At 30.3% G+C, this 27,613-nt stretch overlaps 1 protein-coding gene across 6 annotated transcripts; it reads left to right on the plus strand.

Moving 5' to 3' along the window:
• On the plus strand, window positions 1–27,107 carry LOC107457559 (MIP18 family protein galla-2). 6 transcript variants are annotated; one of them, XM_087156007.1, is made up of 7 exons: window positions 76–157; window positions 4,228–4,285; window positions 5,482–5,624; window positions 13,786–13,865; window positions 18,750–18,875; window positions 21,476–21,521; window positions 26,570–27,107. In XM_087156007.1, exons 3-7 carry the CDS (start codon window positions 5,507–5,509, stop codon window positions 26,833–26,835), a joined length of 636 nt encoding a protein of 211 aa, XP_087012133.1. In that variant the 5' UTR covers window positions 76–157; window positions 4,228–4,285; window positions 5,482–5,506; the 3' UTR covers window positions 26,836–27,107. The 6 variants fall into 6 exon arrangements, with proteins under 6 accessions (XP_087012134.1, XP_087012133.1, XP_087012136.1 ...); XM_087156010.1 differs by having other exon boundaries at window positions 86–157; window positions 4,228–4,260; XM_087156008.1 differs by lacking the exon at window positions 4,228–4,285 and having other exon boundaries at window positions 1–157.
• Window positions 27,108–27,613: the final 506 nt, after the last annotated feature.

Genomic DNA, 27,613 nt, shown 5'->3' on the forward strand with positions numbered 1-27,613 from the left:
GTATAGGCGGTACAAAGTTTGCAGTGCACCCTAGTATAGAAAATACCATTTATTAGGAACGTTAAACTCGCTGAACGGTTTAACTTTGAGTGAGAATATCAACGCCTCAGAAGTGCAAACAGATCTTACTGTTTATCAACAAAGAGAAGCAACGTGGGTATGTAATGATAATTATGGTTTATTTTCTTTGTATATTAATAAGCTTGATAATATTTAACTTCATGATGTAGATGAATGGGAGATATTTCCGTATCGTAGTGTCTCGAATCAACTACAGTTGCCAAGGAGCCCAGTGAATTTCAAAATTACTTTTTTAAAAAGATAATTTTTTGAGTTGGTCTCCTTCTAAGATGTTTCTTTATAGTTTCGTGCGAGCAGATGCCTAGAATTAGCCAAAAATTGACGATTATTTTTTCGTCGATCGCGATGACTGTATTAAGTATTTTTATTCAATATTTTGGTGTCCCGCAGTGGACTGATCGTAAAGACACGGTTCCCAGTGGAGCGCCGAAATCAAGCATCACTGGTTGCGGTCAGTAAGCGGGTGGATGACAATTTTGATCAGCCTGCCAAGGGACCGAGGGTGAGTGGTATTGGTCCCCGTTAAACTGTTCTACCATAAAGTGCTCGACTTCGCGCGCAGGTAGTCAGGTTACCAAAACAGGGTAGCCATATCCTCTGCAGAGGATCAAAATTGCTATTGCATGTCTTCATATCATCCTCAGGGATGTTTACTAGGCTGTCACCAATAGCCCATTGTGCAGCTCTAGTGCGATGTAAATTAAGTACCTACCACATAAGAAAGTGCAACAACTAAAATAAGTGCAACAATTGTTAAAAATCAATATTTTATTATTGAGTTAGCGTTCATACGTATACTTGTTTATTGTTTCATTTTGAATGTTTTCGGTTGTATTTTGCAATAATATGCATTCATTGCTTGATCTGGGTGCATTAGTGTTTATGGGGATATTTCCGTATAACCATTTGTTGCACCAATAGAGAGATTTCTGTATCCTGATCTGTGGTTGAATAATCTCTAAGTCTTGGCAACTTCTGGCAAAGGCTCGCAAGAAACTAAAAAAAAAACTTCACAGAAGGTACCAACTTGAAAGGTATAACTTGGAAGCAACCCATGGCAAACATCTACATGTTTTTTGTTAAAACAAAAATTCGCAACTTTAAAATCTATTTGGCACCTTGGCGATTATTGTTGGCACGACAGATCACGATGCAGGAATATCCTCACTCCAATTTACAATAGTCAAGGCGCCAAATGGATTTTATGCTTGCTTAATTTTTAAAAAAAGTATGTTTTCAAATTTGCCCGTTAATGGCTACAAGAAGAAGATTTTAGTGTCTGGATCTGTGGCAAAAAAAATCGCTAAATATTGGCAACTTAGAGGGAGCGGCTCACAAGAAACTTTAAAAAAAAACATCGCAGAAGAAGTATAACTTGTATTGACCCGTGTGTGTGTATTTTTTTCTTAAATTGGGACCATAATTTCCCATCCATATTTGTATGTTTTTGTGTGAAATTCTGTAATTTACAGTACCGTTCCAAATTATTAGGGACACTTAAAATTTCTAAAAAATTGTTATTTTTCAAAGTGTCATAACTTTTTCAAAATTGAGTCAATTTTCATCGCAATTTCAGGATATCATGTTCAGGCTCTCTACTTTCACTTAAAAGTTACTAATTTAATTTATCTCAATTTTTTGCAAAAATTTGCACATTCGAACAAAGCAATTTTTTTAAAAAAAAAAAATGTCAAGTCTGACAAGTTGCTACTTTGTAACAAAATTTTTTACATAAAAATTATTATTTACACATTAAAGTACAAGTCATTAATTTTAAAATGCGCTAAAGTAAATGACTTTACGATTTTTTTTTTGACCGAGATATGAGATTTTGAAAATTTTTTGTCATGTACAGTGAAAAGTGAGTTGGGGCAGTATTTTTGGTGAAAAAACCTGGAATAGCCCAGATATTATTGCAAACACAAGAGCTTGTATTGAAAGTATGCCGCGAATAATAAGCGCAGTTATACAAGCAAACGGACATGTTACAAAATATTAAGATTTTTTTTATTATATTTGTTTTTGTAAAAAGTTTTGGAACTGGAACACCTAGATAGTGTATTGTTCAAATGGTTTAGTGTGGTACGTTCTGAAGGAAAGTCGGTAACAGGGCCAATGATTGTTGAAAAGGCAAAGAAATTCGGCCAAGATTTAGGAGTTGCTGAAAGTGAATGTAATTATTCTGATGGTTGGCTCAGAAACTTTAAGTTTCGGCATGGAATTCGAAGACTTGATGTAACTGGAGAAACACTTTCAGCAAATCAAAACTCTGCAGAAAAATACAAAGACGAGTTTAAGAAAATCGTGGCTGATAATGATTTAATAATTGTGGCGATGTTTACCAACATCTACACTAGCTAGAGGGAGGAGAAAAGGCAGCCAAGGATTTTTAAAAAAACAAAAATTAACATTGCTATGTGCTAATGCGTCTGGAAACCACCGAGTGACACCTTTTGTGATGGGTAAATCTGCAAAACCCAGGGCTTTTAAGAATGTTACACACTTGCCTGTCCAATACGATGCTCAATCAAATGCGTGGATGACTGCCGCCCTCTTTAAAGACTGGTTTTTTCCCCACTTTGTGCCTGAGGTCAAGGAATCCTTCAAAAGCCTTGGTCTACCAGAAGATACAAAAGCCATCCTTCTTTTGGACAATTGCAAGGTCCACCCGCCAGTAGATGAGTTAGTTTCTGGAAATATTGTTGCTACTCCGCTCCCACCTAACGTAACATCTTTGATTCAACCCATGGACCAAGGGGTTAGTTAAAATTTTAAATGCTTTCATAGAAGGTCTTTTATTCAAGGCCTGTTAAATTCCGACTGTGACGTGACTGATTTTCAAAAAAAGTTTACAGTAAAAGATGTTGTCTATACTATTGCATTGTCTTGGAACCAGGTAAAAAATACAACACTCCAAAAATGCTGGAGAAAACTTTGACCAGCTGCAAACCCTGCATCTGACCTAACTCTACAGACTGATGAAGAAAACCATCAAGACGCTCTGACCAAAGTTTTGGATGTCGTTAGATGTGCTGACAATCCCTTGAAAAACCTGCCTGAAGATGAGGTAGAGAAGTGGCTTCTAATCAACGAGAATGAGCCTGTTGAACAAGAACTAACCGATGAGGACATTATCAACATTGTAGTAGACCCTCAGCCTACTCGAAATCTTTAAGAAAGTGACTCAGATGCCGAAACGGAAGAAAAGGAAAAAATCAGTTGGGCAGAAGCTGCAGAATCACTAAATAAGTTTATCTCTTTTGCTGAGGCTAGTACTAGCTACAGTGCTTCAGAAATTATTGATTTCCATATCATTAGAAATAAATTTTATACTAAACGCCAAAAGTCAAGAAAACAAAAAGACATTCGTGACTTTTTTAAATCTAAGTGAAATATGCTTTACAGTACGTGTACATACATTATATGAAATGTAAAATAAACTTTGTTGTATGTAATATTTGCATACTGTATTTGTAGTTTAATTATTAACCTAATTGTTCTTATAATTACCGCCCGATAGACCGGAATTTTCGGCAGTCCGGCACCGAACCGGTCCCGAACGTGCCGGATTATCGGACTTCTACTGTACTACATAATTTTCGAATTCACAATAATTTTGTTTTCACTATAAATGACAAAAAATTTTCAAAATCTCATGTCTCAGTCACAAAGAATCATAAAGTCATTTACTTTAGCGCTTTTTAAGGTTAATGACTTGTACTTTAATGTGTAATTAATAGTTTTTATGCAAAAAAGTTTGTTGCAAAGTAGCAACTTGTCAGACTTGACATTTCTTTTTTAAAAAAAATTGCTTTGTTCAAATGTGCAAATTTTTACAAAAAATTGAGATAAATTAAATTAATAATTTTTAGGTGAAAGTAGAAGACCTGAACATGATATCCTGAAATTTTTATGAAAATTGATTCATTTTTGAAAAAGCTATGACACTTTGAAAAATGACAATTTTTTTAGAAATTTTGAGTGTCCCTAATAATTTGGAAGGGTACTGTAAATATCATCTGTACTTATTAATTGGCATAAAAACCACCTCCTTGAACCATGAGGATTGAAATCTAGAATGTGAAGGTCTAATCCTTCTCTTTATAGCATATAAATATTATAGTCTAAAGTCTTTTCCTATTATAGTTGGCACATTTTTACTGCCCAAGAAATCACTAGGTATGATTCCTTAGTTAAAAAAAAAGTAAGATTTCTTTGGTTGCCATCAGGTATTGATTTATTCCTCATTTAACTGTATTTTCTCCTCACATTTTTTTTATTTAGAATATGATTATCATTCCAAATTGGAGGCTTAACAATTATTAGTCAATAAATAAATTATACTTACCTTTATCAACTTTATGTTAAAATGTTTCCAGTCAACACATACAATAAAAATAATGAATGCAAAACTGTAAAACATTATTTGCAATTAACTTTTTCCATTACTACAAAATAGTTTGTTTGGCAAAAAACAGTTAACAAGTTTTTATGTTAACCAAGAGTCAGGTAGAAATTAAAAAGAAAGAAAGAACAAAAATTTTTAACTGAAGTTGTAATGATGACTGAGGGAAATTTCTCAGTTTATTAATTTACAGTTGTCATGCCATTCCTTTTGGTGGATAAGCAGGAATTGTTTGATCTATATTTTTATTTTTATTGTGGGGATTTAATTTAAGACTATGCCAACCTTCATCTATCAAAAGGTACCTCTTTATAGAATCAAGTTAACATGTCCTATGTACTAGAGAATTGTTATTTATATTGCATTATATGCTAGAGAGGTATATTATATACTAATATATTATATACTAATATATTATATACTAGATCTCTAGTATATTTTATACTAGAGAATTGTTATTTATATTGTTATTATAGAGAATTGTTATATATGAACTCGCTAACATGATGGATGGTCCACATTAAACAGTTGATTTGCTTAGTATAAAAACTACTCAAAGAAAAAAAAGATCCGGTGAAGTAAATGTCTCTCGGTAATAAACAATGTAGGAAAAAAAATGAGCGGAATGCTATATATATATATAAAAAAAAAATTAGCTAAATGCTTTAAAAAAAATGAAGAAAAAAATATAATGAGCAAAAATGTTATATATAAATAAACAGCATGAATCAACTAGTGGTATCCGTTCATCGAATTCTATCACAAATAAAATTCTGAAAGGGGAGTAATGTGGCGTAACTACCACTATAAATATTAAATACCAAATCACTAGTATATAAGATATGTTAACTTGATTATATCACAAGGTACCTTTTGATAGATGAAGGTTGACATGGTCCATAATTAAATCCCCACGCTATCAAAATAATTTTGTTCAACTTATTGTTTTTAATATAATTTTTATAAATATTTTAATTATTGTTTGTATGTTATAGTTCATTTCTTGTTTTGGGTTTTACTATGGCTGTAATGCTCCAAAATGAGTTTCCTAACATGTATGGACGTAAAACAGACAGAGTTTTTACAGAAGAAGACTTTAATAAATCGCACATATTATTCGATGAGCGAGAAATATTTGATATCCTTTTTCTGTGAATTTTTTTTATATCTGTTCAAAGTTTCAAAAAATTATGGTTTTTGTAAAAAATCTTGTTTTTTTTTTTATTTTTAGAATGGTCACATGCCTCATGAAAGTAAAATAATAGTCAGATTTAATAGGACCATGGTAAATGGTTACTATTTGCAACGAATTGTTATTAAATATCCCGGACATCAAGTCTTGTTAATTTAAGTTTATGTATTAAATTCAAATATCTGATTGCATACTTTAAATGTTTCATTTTAGTCTTTTTAGTGTTCGTTCACATTTTAGGAAAGTTTGTTTTTATTCTTAAACACCTAGAAAAAATAATAATTCTTAACTCTTGCTCTGAAGATTTTTAAAATTTTTTTTTTCAAACAATGGTTGTTGCATCAAAAAAGCTTATACTATTTTCCCTGTAGTAATAATGACCAATAAGCAGTCAAATCTGTGAAAAAAGCAACCGCTTTATATTATCTTAAATGTTTTTAAACCATTAAAATGAATAAACTCGAGAAAAAAATTACTTATGGCTATAGCAGATATGCTATATACTGTGAAATATCTAAAAAGTGAAAAGTAAGATGGAAAGAAAAGTGATGTTCAAGTATTCTACCATATAGTCCTGTACATTTTATCATTGAAAGGATGCACTAAAATTTTCTTTTCTGTGTTAAACTTAGCCTTGTTCTTACTTTTAACTATTGCACATTGTAGACTTTTCACGAAAATTAATCCACACTTATAATTATAAAAGAAAAAAGTTGGAAGTTTCTTAAAAACAGTTGAAATTGCAAAAAAAAAAAAGAGAAAAAAAAATTGTAATAAATTTATTTTATAAACTGATAGAATGAGTAAAAACTCGAGTTGATGTTTGTTTATAATAGAATATATGTGTCTGCGGCATCATAGCAATCCTTTCTAACTTAATTTTCTAAACTTTCGTCATTCATTTTTCCCCATCCTTCATTTAAACAATAGGTGCTTTTTGCACCCCTGATAAACTTGTTAATCCCTCAGTTCAGTTAGTTTATAATTCAGTTTAGTATTTTAATTATTTATTATTTTATTCAGTTAAAATATTTTAAATTGTTAATATTTTTGCAAGCCTTAACATAGTTAACAATTAAATTTGACCAAACATAAATTTAAGCTTTTTGTAGACATAAATTTTTTAAATTTTCCATACTTATACAATCACGAATTTTGCTCTTTTCTTGTAAACGATGTTTATTCAAACAAATAAAACATACCCTTCAACATTTGAGGTTTTTGTGCAGGGTTAACAAGTTTTTGACAATTGACGGTTTTAATCGTGGTTTTTCATATTTAAAATAAAACTAGTAACTAAAAAATGCCGTGCACAAGAAATACATGTTAATCACATGGGAGCAAAAATAATCAGCTTTTATTGCATTGTGGAAAGATGAACTTGTGGAAAGATACTTGTTTTAAGAAACTTACCAGTTTATTTTGTGCAATCAAACTTTAACTATCTTCACAAATTTCATTTTTCAATTCCAGAGGCAACTTGAAAATAAAAAGAAACTGAAAAAGAAATAGAGAAATCATAACTTTACTGGTAAATAAGTATAATAAATTTCACAATATATACATGCATGGATATTATTAAAAGAGTGTAATTGACTCCTTTACACTATCACTGCTGTAGCTCTAAACTCCTATTACTTTTTTCAAATTATATACAAATGCTATGTGCATTAATTACTTTTAACAGGTGCACAGTTTGTTGAAAAAAATCATCACATTTTGAAGCAAATAATAATAAAAAAAACCATTATTCAATTATTATTAAATAAAAATTCATCATCATCAGTAGCTCGACAGTCCTCGGTGGACCCTGGCTTTCTCACGAAGACTGCACCAGTCCTTTCTTCCGCATGCCACGGCTTTCCAGTCTCTGACCTTGATTGTGGTAAAGTCCCTTTGGAGGCAATCCGCCCATCTCAGTCGGGGTCTGCCTCTCTTTCTAGCTCCAGTATTCCTTGCCAAAAAGATTCTTTTAGTTGTTCTGTCATCATTCATTCTTACAATGTGTCCGGCCCATTTCATGCGCTGAATCTTATGGTACTTCAGAATGTCCGGTTCTCTGAATATCCTGTAGAGTTCAAAGTTAGTTCTCCTTCTCCACACTCCCTTGTCACACACACCACCAAAAATGGACCGGAGTATCTTCCTCTCGAAAGCAGCGATGGTCCTCTCATCAGCTTGGGACAAGGTCCAGGTTTCAGATGCGTAGGTGAGAACTGATCTTATTAGGCTTTTATATATTAGCAACTTGGTGTCTCTTTTAATGTTGTCAGATTTAAGGAATTTCTAATGCCATAAAAGCACTTGTTGGCTGCAGTTACTCTCTTCCTTACTTCTGTGGAAATTGAGTTTTCGGAGTTGATTTCAGAGCCAAGGTAGGTGAAAGAGCTCACCTTTTCAAATTTATACTCTCCAATCTCGATGTGCGTGGAGGTATCGGTATAGTTGATACATTGCATATACTTTGTCTTACTCTGATTAATTGAGAAGTGCATTTTTTTGGCCTCTCTTTCCAGGTCCAGGAATGCCTGCTTTAGGTCCTTAGGGGTTCTTGCTATGATATCAATATCATCAGCATAGGCCATAATTTGAACAGATTTTGAGAAAATAGTTCCTCTAGTGTTAATTCCTGAATCTCTTACTACTTTCTCAAGAGCAAGATTGAAAAGAAGGCATGCTAATGCGTCGCCCTGTCTTATGCCATTTTTTATTTCAACAGGTTCAGATAAGTTTCCCTGTATTTTGACTTTCAATTTGGTGTCATTTAATGTAAGGGATATTAGTTTCACAAGTTTTTCAGGAATGTTAAAATGTCTCAGAGCGTCGATAAGCAGTTCTCTATTAATGCTATCATACGCTGTTTTGAAATCAATGAAAAGGTGATGTGTATTGATTTGGAATTCCTTAGTCTTTTCAAGAATATGCCGCAGGTTATATATTTGTTCAATTGTGGAACGATCCCTGCGAAATCCACACTGGTAATCCCCTATGATGTTTTCGGCATATGAAGATAGTCTGGTGAAGAGAATATTAGAGAAGATCTTATAGGTAGTACAAAGGAGGCTCATACCTCTATAGTTAGAGCAGTTGAGGACAGACAGTGCTGAGCTTCCACTCTTGGGAAGTATTTCAGTCTCCCACACTGATAGCATAATGTGGTGGATGTCTTTAATTGCATCTTCTCCAGCATTTTTTAGTAATTCTGGTGGAATGGTATCTGGGCCAGGGGCCTTATGGTTTTTTAACTTTTTTATTGCTTCCACAACTTCAGCAAGTGATGGTGGATCGATCATTTCTTGATTGGTATTTTGAGAGAAGTTGGAAGCACTTGGTGGGTGATCAATGTTCAGTAGGTCATGAAAGTGTTCTTTCCACCTTTCCATTATCTTAGATTTGTCACTCAGTATTTCCCTGTTTTTATTTCTGCAGAGAGCTGTTCTAGGTTTAAAATCTCTGCGACCAAGGTTGATCTCACGATAGAAAGCTCTGCTTTCATTTGATCTTTTGAGATGTTCAACATCTCGCAGTAGATCCTCGTGGAATTTCCTTTTCTTGGTCCGATGGACTCTCTTTTCTTCTTTTCTAGCGGCCCTGTACTCTTCTACGGAGAGTCTTGAGTGCTTTCTGCTAAGCATTTTTTGGTATGAATCAATCTTTTTTTGGGTAACTATGTGGCATTCAGCGTCAAGCCAATCCTCTCTCTCTGCTTTCCCAACGTTACCCACAACAGTTTTGCCTGTTTCAACAACAGTATTAGAGAACACGCTCCATTTTTCATCAATGTCTTCAATGCAGTAGATGTTCTTATTTCTAAGAGCGTCTGATAGCCGGGATTGATATGTGTGTTTGATCTCCGCCTTCTTAAATTTATCACAGTTGAGCTTTTCAAGTCGTTTACCATTAGATTTACGTGCATTGGAGATTCTAGCCCTTAATTTGTCTTTGACTAGGTAATGATCAGAATCAAAGCACGCTCCACGGTATGAGCGGACATCTAGGACATCTGACATGTCTCTACTATCAATCAGAAGGTGGTCAATTTGATTGAATGTTTCTTCATCTGGGGATTTCCATGTCATTTTATGTATTCTCTTGTGTGGGAAGAGGGTGCTAGATACCACCATATTGTGTTCGGCGGCAAAGCTGACAACCCTTTGTCCATTGTCATTTGAGTCGCCATGAAGACTGTGTCCTCCGATTGTAGGTCTAAATTCATGCTCCTTGCCGATTTTCGCATTAAAATCCCCGAGTATAATCTTGACATCATTTCTTGGGCAGGAATAGTACAGGTCGTCAAGTTCCTCATAGAAGGCTTCTTTTTCATCATCATCTTTATCTTCTGTTGGTGCATGAACATTTATTAGGCTATAATTAAATATAGCACCGATCAGCCTAATTTTGCACAGTCTAGGAGATTTGGCCACAAAGTCAGTAATCAAGTGCTTAATGCGCTTTCCCACAATAACACCAGTTCCAAAGACGTGCTTTTTGATATCGCAGCTGTAGAATATAGTATGTTTCCTTTTTTCTATGATGCCATCACCAGTCCATCTCATCTCCTGCATGGCCAGTAAGTCAATAGAATATCTATCCACTTCGTCAGTTAGTAGTTGTAACCCTTTATTTTTATATAGAGTTCGAATGTTCCAGGTTCCGATAATCATGTCCTTACGCCGTTTTCCAAGTCGTCTACAGAGATTGTCCGGGTATTTATCTTCTTGAGACCTCGTAACAATTTGTTTTTTACAGGATGGGGTTGTTAGCCCCATGCCCAACCCCCAACCTGGAGGACCAGGGTGTTCCTCTTGGTCTGGTGTCTCCCTTCCGACCTGTCCGGCTTGGGTGACCCTACCAGTAGCTAAGCTACCGCCGGCATTGCTCTCGGGATCGACAACACACACAAACCACACCACCACGTAAATAAAAATTAAATCATAACAATTAAATCATAAAGATGATGAAATAATTTTCAAAACTAGGTTATAGATCAAAAATGTTTTGTAACACACAATTTTTTGTACTTTAAAAGATATTTAATAACTAAAATATGCTATAAAATATTTTAAAATTGCTTATATTTCAATAAAAAATAGAGTGTAAAATCCATTTGTTATTTAAATACTAAAATTAAACAAGTTTTGGTCACTGATTAATAATATGGCTTTAAACTATAGAAAAAAAGAGCTAGCTTTGTAGCCAATATTTATTGTGTAAATACAGTATTACTGATTCCGCAATACTGCATTTACACAATTATTATTGATTTCGTATTTCGGAATGTACGAAAATTGAACCCAGGATTTCTGAATTTCCAGTTTCTTTCTGACTAATAGTGGATCCCTATTTATAATACTAAAAATATTTACTTTAAAGATATAAGTACATAGAAAATATTTTATGATTATAAAATAAAATGCAGTTATTAATTGATTCTCCAAATAATTAAATCCAGGATTTCTATACCAATTCAACTCAAAATTATGTTCATTTGCTCCTTCTGTTTTTTATGGAAAAAAAAATTAGTTTATTTTGTCTACATAAATGTGCTAGTATGCCATTTTTTTCTTTTATTTTCCATTTTTGTCACTGGAGAATTATTTGTTCCTTGGTCAAATTTTAACATTTTTGCAACCCATCATTGAATTTTAGCATATTTATGCTATATAAGCTGCTTAAAGCGGAATAGCTGATTATCTTTTACTTATATAATTATGATTTTAAAATATACAAAAAAGGAAATCCTCATATAAAAGAGCAATTTGCAAATATAAAAAATATTCAAAATTCATTTAAAATGTGTTAAGTGCTATCAATGTGTATTATTTTATTTAATTCTGTATTTTTTATAAGTGTTCTTATAAATATTTATTTATTTAAAATCATTGTTAAGAGTAATGTCAAGGGTCTAAGTACATTTGGAGTCACATCTTACTATTTAAATGACAAAAGATAAAAATACTTTCAAGATTTGACCAAAGGTTATGAGAACCAATCAATAAGAGCAAAGGATGATTGAAATTGTCTAAACCTTCTAATTTTGAGAATAAAGTTGAAATGCTGTAAGCAAACCTATTCCAGTTCCATTATACCAGATGTTAGCAATGCAATAATTTTAATAGTTTTTTTAAGATGTTCTTCTTTATTATACATCCTTTTGGATTCAGATGGTGACTTTTTGAATGGAGGGTTTGGACATAAAATCTAACATATGTGCTGAGTTTAATTAGTCATATTAAATGATTTAAAATGTTGTAACACAGGGATAATATATTCTCTTTAAGAATGTAAAATGAAGGAGGCATGTATGGATAGACACGAAGATCAAATATATTTTATACAGCTGGAAATATCCTAATTCTTTGCCTAATTGTCTTGCTTTGCTCAATTGAGTCAGGCACTTTTTGTTTAGAAAAAATTGTTAAAAATTTTGTGAAGAATTACCCTTGGTGACATCAGATTAACATATCCATATGTTCACCGCCTAGTAAGATATTTCATTTCAGTTCCAAGTATGCATAATTTTAAGGAGATTCTTTAAAGAAAATAGTTGTAATCTCAAAATTATATGATATTTAAAAGAGGTGTCTTATTAAGATGAAAACTGAAAAAGAAAAAAAAGAAAAAAACTAGTAAAATAACTCATGAAAAACAACAATATTGAAATTTTGGCATAACTTAGTCAGGGGTCATATGCCTTTGGAAAAACCTTAAGAACTTAGGAGGCTATGGAGATTTAAAATCAGCCTGAAGACTCAGAGAAATGAAAATTTTTGCTTAAAACAAGAAAAGAAAAAAGATTTTAAGCCTTCTTTTCTTTTTTAATTTTTTTTTTCACTTAAATTCAATTGCTAAAAAATTTATGTTAGTTTTTTTTATTTTGAATGTGTCCCTTGTCTCTGATTGCAGTTGTTGTATGTAATGAAAAACTCCTATAGAAATTTAGTAAAAATTTATTTCCCTTAGTTTTTTTTTTTAGCTGCTGTTGTTTAGTGAAATTTTTTTATTTAGGACTTGAACTAATAGTAAATGTTTTTTTAAAAAAATTTCAAGTCAATTATTTGATCTGTAGGTGTATCATTATTTTGTATAATGCAATCACATGTTACATAGGAAGGGTAGTAATTTTATATCGATCTGGATGGCATTAAATTTTTCACCCTTTTAATAATTTACTACTGTATTTTGTCGTTCAATAATCTCATAATGTATTACATTATTGTATGTATCAAGAAACTCATTCAGAAAGAAACTCAGGGATTTTTTCCCCCTAGAAATTGAGTATGAACTGTGCACACTAAATAAATAATTTTTATTTTGCTGTTGAGTTATTTAAACACTTAAAAAAAAGGAGGAAAAATATGCTTTGAACTATGAAGTGATTGAAATTAGATAAAACAAATTTAAAATAAAATAATCTTTAAACTTAAAATTAATAAAAGAAAAATATATTTTAAACTTAAAATTATTAGATTATAATGAAGATTATTTTTAAATGAATGTTACAAAAAGATAAACTAAACATATTACTAACAGTAAAAATAAAATTTTCAGGTAACATCAATTAACCTTATTACATTAACTTCTTCATATTAATTCACACCAGGATACCTATGTTATAATAATATCTATGTTATATCTTGATAACACAATTTCGACTCTCTAGTAGTGTAACAACTCCATTATATGAACTTTAATACTGCTGGTAATGTATAACTGAAAAGAAGAGTACTATACCTTTATGTTCTATTTTTAGGCACATTAGATTTCATAAATTGTGCTTTAAAAACAGGGAAATTTATACATATATAACTAATTATATCTGCATTTGTAATATATTTGATGTATATCCTAAAAAATGTTTTGTACTTCGTACCCCACACTAAACAAATAAACTGGTTTTTTATTTTATTCCCTCCTTTGGTCTTATATCTTAGTTTTTGGTCAATATTTGAAGTTTTTTTTTAACCCCAGTGTTGCTTAATTTTATGAATTATCCTAAAAAGGTGCAGTCATCACAGAACACTCTGTTGACATTTTGATTTTTTAAAGTAATTATAGAGTTAAATTGTTGAAAAATGATATATGTTATGTCTTTAATGGCTTAAAAATTTTATTCGAGACATTAAAGATCCAGAACATCCTATGTCCTTGGAAGAGCTTGGTGTTGTAGAATTGGAATTGATCCAAGTAAGTTATTATTATGCAAAATGCAATTCATACGAATATTATAAATGTGAAATTCTTTGAATTGATCTCATTTTTGAATAATTAAATAAATTAGATGAATGATATGTGCCTTCACTTTCACAAAATTGGTTGCCTTACTTGCCAAGTCCATTCACTCCGTAAATCAAATATAAAATATTTCTGAAATAATTACTTATTAACTGACTAAAAATTTTAAAATTCATCGTATGACTTCCGAGTCACTACTTTCGGTTAATTTTTGTGATTGAAAAAGTGCGCCATCCAATGCTATTGTACTTGTAGTGTTTACAATATAACATGTTCTTTTAATTGAAATTTCAACAAAATAAACAAATGAATTCAGACTGCAAGCATGCTATGATTATATCTAAAAGATAAACAATGGCAATATTTTACACTAATATAGCCAAATAAGAAATAACAATGAAAACATATCAAGCTTTACACTTTATTTATGTTATGAAAGTTTTTTTTAAAGTTGTGCAAAGCTTTTATGGAAATTTTTTAAATTTCTTCCGGTTTTTGGAAGTTTGTTATTGTTGTACATTCAGTCATCCATTCGTTAGTGGCATTAATACTTATTTGAAAAATTTAGTGTTATTGCAAAACTATTTTTTTTACTATTTGAAAAATTCTACTAATTTATTGATCTTAAACTAAACATAGGGCAATTCCATGTGTTATTGAATTTCTTTTCAATTTGACAAATTTAAATTTTTTAGGTAATTATTTTGATAATGTGTACATTTATACTTTTTAAATGAGTTATTTTCTGTATATTGTAAAATAATTGAAAGGATAGCTTTGAATATCTTCTTCCATATTGTGATTATATATTAATTGTGAAAAGTAATGTTTTGTTAATAATACCAAAGTTATCCACAGATATTATTTCAGATGGGAGTCAGTTTGAAAAAATATTCTCTAGTTTATTTCTAAAATTGTGTTTGAATACTTTAAGATATTCAGGGAATAAAATTTCATGTGCACATCCGAAATTTTCTCTTATAATTTCAAAATTTGTTTAATGCTAATAAACTAAAAGTTTTTATCATAACATTTAAACTAAATGATTATTAAAAATCATCCTTTATTGAAATTAAATATAGTATGTATTACAAAAAAAATCATTCTTTTGATTTTGTGTAAAAATATATATGTGTATATTTTTTGAGTTGTATCATATGAACACATAAATTCATGATATCATATTAATTTTAAGAATAAAACTTTTGCTCTCAATTTCTGATCATACCTGGCAGCATCCTTATTTCAAAATGGAAATTCGCCATTATTTAAAATATTTTTTTTCCTACCATTTAAAAAAAAATTATAAATTTTAGTTTATGGGATTTTCAGGGGATGAAGAATCACTCTTTTTACCCCTCTTCCCTCGTGTGCATTCTTAACTCATACTTTTAGCTTTTTAAAAATTCAGTGGAACCCCGATTTTACAAATTAATAGGGACCGAAAATATTATTTGCTAAATTGGGGATAATTTGTAATATCAGGGGGGGGGGGTGACGAAACAAAAAAAAATATTGTCTAATAAGCAAATGCACAAAATAAATAGAAATTCTACACTTTTTATCAGGATCTTAAAATACAGTGAATGATCTACAGTACTGATTAATTTGAAATATTTTGTGAGTAAAGTTTGCTTATTTTCTATATTTCTTACTTTAAAAAGTTCTTTTCAACATCATAAAGAGAAGAAAATACTCTGTTATTTACATCTTGCTGCATTAGGTTTTCACTGTTTCCAAACCGTGCATCAGAATAAGTAACAATGCATCAGAAAAAGTAACAGTTTTCACTGGAGATTCATTATCATCAACTTCAGTGTCAGAGTTGCTATTCATTGTTTTAATAAATCTACTTCATTAACTTCAGTTGCATAGATATATAGTCCGTCACCACATGTGACGTATCGTTAAAATCTATTACACGAGCAATTTCTTTCCATCTGATTTCGGAAAGATCAAATGTAAAGAGGATTTCCTCATTTTCCACTCTTGTTCCAGGAAATCCCGCTCTGTAATTTTCCTCAATCAATTTTTTAGATTGAAAATCGTAGGATGGGTGGGACATTGATCAATAAAAAAATAATTTTTCTTCTTTGTATCTTCATAGACTTATCTAATGACGTCAAAAAATCTGTGAATGGAAAATAAGTCATCCAGGTTTTTTGTTTGTTTGCTGCATACTTTGTCGGTAAAGTCTTTAATTTTTAAAAATATCTCTGCTGTGCTGCTTTTTGTATCACAAATGGCTTTAACTTGTCTATTTCATCAGCATTAACTGCAAGTGATCCTCATTTTGATTTTTTTTCTGCCAAAACATTTTTCATTTCTGTTACAGAGTGTTTTTCATGCTCTAAGTCATAAAACAACTCTGTTTCATCTGTATTGTGAATTTTGGATGGTGAATATCATTCAATTAGGTTGAGTAACTTTTTCCAATCTCATACTACATTTTCATTTACATCTGCCTTTTCTCTGCACTCTTTCTTTTAGACTATGTCGTATTTTTTTTTAAAATGGTTGATCCAACCATTGGATGCAGAAAAGTCTTTAATGTTATGCTTTTCAGTTAGTTTAAGGACTTTTTCTTTGATCAAAGGATCGCTAAACAATGTTGAACCATTCCACTATATCAGACTCAAGAACAGAAAGAGGGATGACTTTCAATGACTTTCTTACATACTTTTTCATCACATTCTACAGAGGCTTTTTCAATTTCTTCTCATTGTTTAACAATTGTAGTTAAAATTGATGCAGAGATTTTTGAGTTGTTCTGCTTAAGCGTTTTGTTGTTCAACGTTTTTGTCAAACTTGCATAAAATGTTAAGCTTTTCAATCGACAAAAAACGTTTTAGTTTTCATCTATTATGTTTCACAAACTCGTACAAATTTAATGTTCTACAAAAAGAGTGTCCAACACACCTTTCTTCTATGGAATATAGAAAGGGATTGATAAGAAAAGAATTTCCTGTCCTCACAGAAGTCCAGTAGACTTCACTTCTTTGTTATTGTAGAATAGGAGAGATTAGAAAGGAATTTCCTATTCTTACATGTTACACTCAATTGTTATTCATATGCACCTATGAGGGCTGAACTGAGACCCCCATTTCTAAAATTAATGAATACAAAAGAAAGCCATTTATGTTCCCAACAGGATGGATACTGTAATCATTTGAAAAACAATCCAACCATTGGTACAAGGGAAATAAGCCTGGAGCTTCTTTGACCCTTCCCTTTGAAAGGAGAGTCTACACCACCATCTCCCGCCTAGCTACCGTCCATCTTAATGGTTTTCTATTTTCCGATGGAACTAAAATCCACCCCATCTGCCCTAAATGCCATCTACACCGGGCTTCAGCCGATCACATCCTGAACTGTCTTGGTCTTCTCTGGGAGGACATTTACTCTACTCCTCTTTTGGTGTTTGATTTTCTTCAGGTCAACGGGTTCAAGAGGATAAGCAACGACAACAATCCATAATTTTTATGACACTAATTAAGAAAAAAAAATATTTCTACAATCGGAATAATTCATTTGTTGTCTTTTATTTTATTAGTTAGAGGTTTTTTGCCTTCATTTTAATCGTGGAGAAAAGAGAAATTCGTTAAATACTGGTTTGTTATTTAATGTGATATTGCGTGTAATGTGACTAGATTTGTTATCCTACTTTAAGAGAGTGTATTTCACATTTTTGTTCTAAAATCTAAGGGCTTTTTGGTTATAGATAATCCGGCCTTGTTTTCCCATCCTTTTTTTTTCATTTGAAATTTGTATTTTCTATTGTTTTTAGAAAACAACATTTTCATTTTGGCTTCCTGAATCAGTTGTTCCTTAGGTTGTTTAGGTTTTTTATTTATTTATTTTCTTAAGATTATGGCACCCAATGAGGTGGGTGAATCATAATTTCCCATCCTGTCAAAACCAGGGTGTTTGGTCAAATTATACTAGGATAGGTTCTATTTATTTCCAAAATTATTTTGTTTCATGCATATGATTGATTTATTTTGTAGTTTTTGGTAATGCTTAGATATTACTTTGCTTTTGGCTGTAATGGGTTCAATACTTATAATTTTAGTTGTTATTTTTTATTTTTACTAAGGAAGAATTCTCTTTTTTGTCAGTTTCACCTTGTTTTATTATCTCATCTTTTAAGAGCCTTTCAAAGTGCATAGCAGCTTTATTTGGAAAATCTACTTATCCCAACTTAAATAGTGAGTTCAGGCTGAACCTATTGAATACTTTAAAATCTATTTAGAATGAAATTAGACAGCTGATCAATTTAACAAATGATCATTTTACTAGTATTTTAACAAAAAGAGCATTTTACTGGTGTGAGGTGATGATTGTTTTGTAATGTGTAATTCTGAACCATTTGGTAACCATTTTCTGGAGATAATTTTTTAACAATAATATCTTGCAGTTTATAAAAACTTCTATAATTATTGGTATTTTTTTGTAAGATATGGTAGCACAGTTGCAAGTAGCTAAAGTTTTATTTCATTCAATGTCATTTAATTAGTAACAAAACTTTATTGTATTAAAAGTGACATTAATTTTCATTTATTCATAATATTTCATTGAAAAATACATGTTTAGTTATTTATCTTAAAGACTTATTATCAGGAAGTCTATTTCCCAGACTCTCAAAAGTCCTGATAATTCCTGATAAGGTACTTTTTAGGGTGGTGGTCAGAAAACTTCTTGTACATTAACGAACTTGGACGGTCTTCTAGAAAGGTTTTCTTAGTTTATGTGCTAAAATTTTAACCTTTAAAAAGTAGTCATTCATTTGAAGATCTTTGTATAAAACTATGTAATGTTTGTGTCTCTAATTTATAGCTCAATGAAGATTCTAAAATTTGTCTGGTGGAATTCAAGCCTACCATTCCTCATTGTAGCATGGCAACATTGATTGGATTGGCTATCAAAGTCCATCTTTTAAGACTAATGCCAATATCTTTCAAGGTAAGCCTATTATATCATGTATGAAAAAAATAGCCAACATTATTGAAACTTAACTTCTTTATCAAAAAGCATGGTACTATTTGTACTTAACAGGCATTATTATTTGATATATATTACTATATAACTATTCAGCTTAAATGAATAATAACTATGTGTTGTTAATTGTTATTAATCTAAATATTGATTTTAATCCTTTTATGCCATAATTATGACAGATTTTTTAGTTTAAATGAAACTAAATTGGTGATCAATAATTGTGTGACCAAAACTTGTGAAATTCTGTTTGATTCTCAATAATTGTTAATGCTTATATGTAAAATATAAAATAATTTTGCTAACCTATGACCTTCTAGATAGTGTATTGTTTGAGTAAATAGAGTAAAACCTTGCACACAGGTCAAGATTGATGTTGAAAACAATTGAACAGTTCTCATGGTTACAGTCGAATCTCGTTTACAGTCGTTTTTAGTCGAATCTTAATCATTTCATTAAAGAACTTGAAACAATATTTCTATCTCAAGAAATTAAGATGCTTGGTTTTTACCGAGCATTGACATTTTTTGTGACCACCAGTAACAAGAGAGTGTGATAAAAACCATTAAAAATAGAGAGGAAATTACAAAGATAGCAATATTATTTTGATGTCAAATACATGATCTTCGGGTCATATGTTGGCAAAGTTATTTTTAAATTAGCCTGTACATGAGCATTGTCTATAAATTATGATTATAATACATATCTTGATAGGTAAACTAATTAGAAATTACAAAAAATATAAATTGTCTAAATCATTTTTTATTTAATTCTTTAATTAATCAATCAGAGGATTTAATTAAATTATTATCAATGGTTAGTACAATTATTTGACTAAATTTGAGTTTGTTATAATAGTTTTCATTTAATTATGCAGGACAATTTTTATTTATAATAAATTATAATTTTCTAGACCAAAATTTTTGATTTTTGACATTAATTGTCCAAACAAAAAAGTTGTTTGATGTCTGAATCATTAAAGAACATAATGGATTGCTTATTTGAAGTTATTTAAGTACTTTTATCAGGGGTAGGGTTTTGGACGTCCTAAACTGGTTTTGGACAGGACACATGGGTTTTCCTGTCTTAAGGTAAAAATTCTATATGTGTAACCATTGTACACATAATAATTACATATATTAATAAATATTTTATGCTTTTTATGTAATTTGCTTTAACTTATTATTGAAAAATATTATAATCTATCCTAGATAAAATTCCACTTACACCTTGAATAAAATTCCACTTCAGCAGTTGCTCATTATAATGCTCTCCTTTTTCAGTAACCCTTCAAATATAACAACTGACATATTAAGTTACATATTAAATTTCATTCTATCCTTGCTGTAAAATTGTAAGCCCATTATATTGACTGAATTGAAGCATTCCTTTCCATAAAGCAGCTGAAATTTAGCTTTAAATTGTTTTATCATTCCCAGAAAAGTCATCTTAAATATAAGTGCTAACTTTTTTGTACTTTCGTACAAAAATGCTTTTGTTAACAATGAATCATTGCTTTATAATCTCTTAATTTATATAATGATTTAAATTGCAACTTAAATACAATGATTTACATAAATCACTTGATTTCCATTTAAAGAAATCATTGATTTAAGTCTACAAATTTTTAAATACAGTATTAAGTCTCATTAACTAGATGTCAGTTTGCTGGAAATGTTTGTTTTCTGGATGTTTTGTTACAATCGAAGGAAACAAATTTTGTTTCCTTTTTCAAAAGTATATATATTTTTCAATCAGTTAAAAATGTTCAATCTGTTTTTGTAATCTGTTGAAAAAAATATCAATAAGACATTTATTTCTGCTTCTTTCTTGTTGTTGTTTTTCCAATACTTAAATATTTATTTTGCTTCAATAAGCACACCAAACTAGTTGTTGAAAATACAAAGGCAATTAAAAAAAAAAAACAACAACTTGGTGAGAATAATAAACAATAAATATTGATAAATTTGAATATTAATAGTGTTTGAAAAGAACACCAGCAGACTAAATTTGTTTTCCTTTAAATTAAAAATGTTTTTACTAAAGAAACTTAGTCAATTCTGTTCCTTGTTTTATAATTTTTTTATTAAATCAGATTAATTTTCTTTGGAATTTGAGACTTTTTTAATGTTATTTTTATCTGATTATCTGCCCAGCTAATTTTGCACATCTAATATTAAAAAAAGTGTCTATTCTTAAAAGAGAAAGTTCAAATTATCAACTATTTACTTTTATAAATTTTTTTTAACCTCTAAGAAAACGTTGTTGTAAAAGCCAAGCACGGAACCCTCAGTGTATAGTTCCCAAGCATGCTTGGTACTCATTTATCGACCCACTGAAGGGATTAAGGGCTGAGTCAACCTTGCCCAACCTGAGGATCGAATTCACGACCTGTGGCACAGGAGCGCCAAGCGCTACTACTCAGCCACCAAGCGTCATCTTTTTCTTTCTTTTTTTTTATAAATGCTGATTCAATTAGTGTTTTTTTGACTAGAGAAATATAAACAATTTATTGATAAAAATCTGTAATTGATTTTTTTAATGGTTATTATGTCTCATTTGTTTAGGTGGATGTTCGTATTCCTCCAGGATACCATAATTCTTATAATGCTAGTAAGTAAAGGATATTTGTTTTAAATAAAAAAAACTTAACCACATTTATTCTTAGTTTATTAAGTATGTGTTCTGGTAACTGCTAGCTATCAAAAATTTTATAAAAAAATCAATGAGAAAAAGGCTAAACATTAAATTAATTTTTAAATAATGAATCAACTGACAACAAGCAAAACGTTAAATAATGGCACGTGATTACAAAAATTATAATGGCGAACATAGGGAGTCGCAATAAAACCCTAGTAAACAAAAGTACATTTTAAATTGTTGGATTAACCCATAAAAAACTGAAGTAAATAAATCATACCTTATCATTTAATTCTTGGGGGACATCTTTTCAACCAAAGCACAGCTGTAAAAACAAAAAGTCAAAAGAAAACAAGTCCAGGGTTAAGGTGAGGTGGAAAGTTCAAATTTATTCTGTTATACTTCATTCAACATCATGCAGTCAAGAAAACACAGCAGGCGTATGGAGAAGGTACTGGATATGAGAGGCTGGGAGTTCATTACTTTCGAGGTTTTCGTTTAGACAGAACGAGTCAATGGGAGAGGCTGGAAGTTCATGACAGCCGATGACGCCACGCCAGCACAAACTCTGATGAATTTCATCATTTGACAAAAAGGGAAGCTGTTCCACGGATATGCGACGACCAGCATCACACACAACGATGCCCACTCGTCACACACATATCAATTAGTTAATTACAAAAATTATTGTCAAAAAAATTATTTGTCAAATTATAAGGACAAGCCTTAGGGATGGTGATATTGTGAAAATTATCAGGCATAATTACCAAATTAGAATTAGAGACTAAGTTATTCTTACTCCGGGTAACTATGGAATTCATTTACTAAAAATTTTGTCTACTGGACATGTTATTATGAGTTGATAATTACCTTTAACAACATTACTATTTACCTAGACAAAGCAACATATGAAATAAGAAATATAATATAAAAAATTCAACAATTACTACAAACTACCATATATTTTGAAAATATTATTAAACATTTCAACATTAAACCTTAAGAAAAATTGTTATACCAAATATCACAATCAAAGTATTTATCAATTAAAAAAAACTAAATTCATGAATTTTTATCTTTTTTTGCATTATAAGTCATACACTAATAGAAATCAACACCCCTCAACAAAATAATTTTAAAAAAAATATCATTTAAATTATCAAACATGACCTATTTTAAAAGCATATGAAGCAAAATTTTAGTTCACATAAAATTTACTAAATTTTAAATAATAATTATTATTTTAACCAATTGCTGTGAAATTTGTATCCAAACTATTTTATGTAAACATCAATTTTATAGAATAAAAGGAATCTTAGTATAAAGTTGTTATATGAAACATTATTTACCAACTCCAATTAATATTTATTATTTAATCAAAAATACTTATATTAATCATCCTAATCACAATAGTTATCATTTTTAATCACTATTACAAAACAATTGTCTGATTCAATTACAGAAATTATGAAAATTAATTATTGATTACTCAACTTAAAAAACTTATCAATTTGATTATTATATAAAAAAATTATAAATAACCAAAGCAGACCATCAGTTACCCAACAAAATTGCAATTTATTAAAATTGATTGTATTGTAAAATTTATTATTGTTAAGTTGATTATTAAACTAAAAACTATTGAAATAAATATTTCATTGCCTAATTCAAAACAAGAAAACTTATTAAAATTTTTTTTTGTATATTGTAAGAAATAATCACTACATACAAAACTTTAACATGAAAAAAAATTCATGATCCAATACTTTTAAATTTTAAACAACATAGCAGTACCTTAAAGTTGCGGCACCATAGATGCTCCGGTAACTGCTAGCTATTAAAAATTTTATAAAAAAATCAATGAGAAAAAGGCTAAACATTAAATTAATTTTTAAATAATGAATCAACTGACAACAAGCAAAACGTTAAATAATGGCACATGATTACAAAAATTATAATGGCGAACATAGGGAGTCGCAATAAAACCCTAGTAAACAGAAGTACATTTTAGATTGTTGGATTAACCCATAAAAAACTGAAGTAAATAAATCATACCTTATCATTTAATTCTTGGGGGACATCTTTTCAACCAAAGCACAGCTGTAAAAACAAAAAGTCAAAAGAAAACAAGTCCAGGGTTCAGGTGAGGTGGAAAGTTCAAATTTATTCTGTTATACTTCATTCAACATCATGCAGTCAAGAAAACACAGCAGGCGTATGGAGAAGGTACTGGATATGAGAGGCTGGGAGTTCATTACTTTCGAGGTTTTCGTTTAGACAGAACGAGTCAATGGGAGAGGCTGGAAGTTCATGACAGCCGATGACGCCACGCCAACACAAACTCTGATGAATTTCATCATTTGACAAAAAGGGAAGCTGCAATCACTGTTATTTTAGATAAATCAGATGGCTTTCTTGAAGAAAAATGTAAAGTATTTTTTTTTTACATTTAAAATGTAAGTGCAGCCATGACCATCAGCAATGGCGGTGTTGACGCCATGTTCCGACCTCAGGGGGAGGAGGGAGAAAAATAAAAAATGTGAAACTCCGTTTAGCGGAGAGCTGCATGAAAATGATTTTTGAATGCGACGAGCGTCTCTTGTGCCCCGATATTTATCCACTTGCTTAAAGTTAAATTACTTATTTTTAGAAAGTTGAGATGTTACCACAATTATTTTTCAAGCGTTACGGTTAAGAAACACATCTCCGATCTTGTAAGGCACGCTGATATCAAAGATGCCGACAACCATCTGTAAAATTCTACGAAAAAGGGTTGGACGAAAGGAATGTAAAATGTAACGTCAGGGGGAGAAAGTCCCCATTGCACTACAGATTAAGGGGCGAGAGGAATTATATCAGGAAATAAGGATTTGTAACAGGAATTAACAAAATTGTACCAAAATTAAATTAAACTTGTGACTTGATGTCACAGTATGCTTATTTAAATATTTTTTAATGTTCATTTAAGGAAGAATCCAAGGTACGGCAATAATGGCATGTAAATAATTTGACAGTAAATAATAGATTTTGTTTTTACCCATCTTTTTTAGGTTTGTAAAGAGTAGGTGCGTTGAAATCACCGTAGTCATTAAATGTAGAGAACATTTGATTTTTTTATTAAAAAAATTTGTTCCAAATTTACATTTCAGATGAACAACTCTCAAAACTTGGATGCTGTTAAAGAAATGAGCATTCATAGTAAAGGACATACATGTTCTTTTCTGGACTCATAAAGTTATTAAAATCCTTAAAAAAATTCCTCAATTTTAAAACTGTATTTAAAGCTTTTAAAAACTTTGAAAAACTGCTCTTTTTTTTTGTACTTCACACTTTCAGTTTCTTAAAGTATTCTTATTTTAGATTTTCTGCGAAATAAATGTCTGTTATTATAGAAGTGTCAAAAATATGAAAGTTGAAATTTCTGAAAAGTTTCCTCTCTCTCTTATAAGCTCTGATCTCTTTCCTCACACTAACCCTAATGATTTTTTTAACATGTTGCATGACAGGCAAGAATGAATGTTGAATGATAGATAAGAATTGTAAAAATCAAAGTGTTTGCAGCAAGCTCTGTAATATGCTTCCTCAGTGTTTGAAATGGATAAATTTTCATACTGGCTTTTAGAGAAAAGTTAATGTTATACAAATTAGAAAAAAGTCTGTCTTTAATTATATTTTCAACTATCTTGGTTATTTGGGGTAGCACAGATGTTGGTCTACAATTTGAAAAAATGCTTATTTTGCCTTTTTTTATTATTAGATTAACTATAGCAACTTTTAATTAACAAGGTTAAATAAACAATAGGATCTATTGGTTTATAAATGAAGAAGTTAAAAAGCCAATTTGTAACTTAATAGTTAGCTTTAGTTAATTAGTATGTTTGAGGCCATCCACTGGAACTATTATGTTCTGCACTTAACATGTGAAAATTGGAAGAAGTCTCTCCCCCTTTTTTTTAATTTTTTTTTTTTTTAGTATCCTGCATTTGTTTGTGGCTGCCTGCACATGTTGTCGTTTCTTCAGCGGCAGGTGTCTTCTGCAAACTCTCTAACATTTGAGGCTTGAGAAAAATATTTTTTCCTGTTGTAGGGAACAAAAGCTAGATTTTTAAAGTTGGATTTTTATTATTAGAGGATTTAGTTTATTAGAACTGAAGAGCATGATCACATGTCTATCTGACCCTTTATCTGTTTAAATTATTTATTATTAGTGGTAGGCAAACTTCAAAGTTCAAATTCCAATTTATAAAAATATTAATACATTACCTTTTTTACCACTGGGAAAAATACTTTTTGAAATTACAAAAATTCCATAGTAATTGGAGGGTATTCTGCTATAGAAGCATATCAAGTGTTCTATTTATACATTCTTATTTCTAGGTTGGTTGTCAGGGGGGGATCCAGAAATTTTTCCTGGGGAGGGTCATAGAATCAGTCCCCCCCCCACACACACAATAAATTTTTTTATAAGAAAAAATTTTTTTAAAATATTTTTTTTGAAAAAAAAACTATGGTTTTTAATGCTAGTCTTCTCATTTATTTTTTTCATAATGAACAATAGAACAATACATAAATAATTCAAGTATTCAACATCTATAAATAATGTTTACGATGAAACTATGGCGAATTTCGTTTTAATCTTTTGGATTATGATTCTTGAAACAGTGAAGAACATAATTAGACGAAAAAAAATCAATATTTCTGACCTACCTTTGTGTATCAGCCCCCTTAAATAATTTTTAAAATATTTTATTTCTTTTGTAAACTATTAAAAAAATTATTATTTTTATTTTTTTTTTCAATTTTTGGGGAGGGGTCATGACCCCTATGACCCCCCCCAGCTGGATCCCCCACTGTTGGTTGTTAATATTATTCTTATATAGACATCCAAGTTTAAATGATAAAATATGCTAAATCTAGCCCCATTTTTCATAAATATTAGTTCTTAAACAAAATCTTAAAAAATGTGCCAAATATCATGTCTAAAATCGCTCAGTATTTATTTTGTGTATTTTTTGTTGCAGTTAATAAACAGCTTGCTGATAAGGAAAGAGTGTCTGCTGCTTTAGAAAATCAGTATTTACTGGGAGTCATTAATGATTGTTTATTACTTTCTGATCCTCAAGACCTGCCACCTTTTATTGAAACTGCTCTGAAAGACTCAAAGAAGTTAGATGACCCTAAAATTAAATACATACAATATAGTAGGCAACATATAGAATCCTATCGTCGATGGAAGGACATTATTAATAACCAAACAAATAGATGTCACTTGACCTATATTGCTTAATTTGATTCATTATTGTTTTTGTTAAATATTGTATTTTCCTTTTGTATTTTTAGATTTTTATTTTTCATTAAGTTACTACATCATTAAATTTAAAAATCTAACTCATTCCTGTGTATATAAAGTTCTTCTCTTGTTAAGTTAAGAATTAGTTTTTTAACTTATTGAAAGATAAAAATGAAATTGCAGTTTTGTTGTTAAAAGAAGTCATAAATATGATTGTAAAACTCTGTATTACAAAATAAGGATATATTAAAATTATAATCATTATCTTATCTCAGTGCCGCTTAATAACATTTCTATACAATAAAAATGCAATTATTTTTTTAATATTTCTGCTTTTTTGCAACCCAACATTTTTATTCTGTTTCACCTGGAGGATATTCATTTTATTTTTTTCTACAATCATTAAATACTTCTAGCTTGAATCTTAAAATTATTTGCAGTCTATACATAATAATTTAAAGTTTGAATGCTAATGAATCTTTGGGTTGTTTATTTTCGTTAGTTTCTTCAAATTGCCTACTTTTTTTTCTTACGGAATTTAAGTATTTTCAATAATTTAATTTTAACAGTTGCTTTGGTTGAAAGTTGGTTAATTGGCGATAGTCTTAGGACCTAGTCTTCTTTGTTGTCTTGGATCAACTAATTTGTTTCAGTGACATGATACTTGATTTTCTAACAATTTTCTTGTTCACAGATAATCATTTTAGTTGCATGCAATACTACACTATGCTTTCATGTTCTATTTAAAATATTAATACCAGCTTAGTCAGGCAAT

Source organism: Parasteatoda tepidariorum, chromosome 12, assembly GCF_982258835.1.
Source record: "Parasteatoda tepidariorum strain Cologne lab strain chromosome 12, Ptep-v5.0, whole genome shotgun sequence".
NCBI lineage: Eukaryota > Metazoa > Arthropoda > Arachnida > Araneae > Theridiidae > Parasteatoda > Parasteatoda tepidariorum.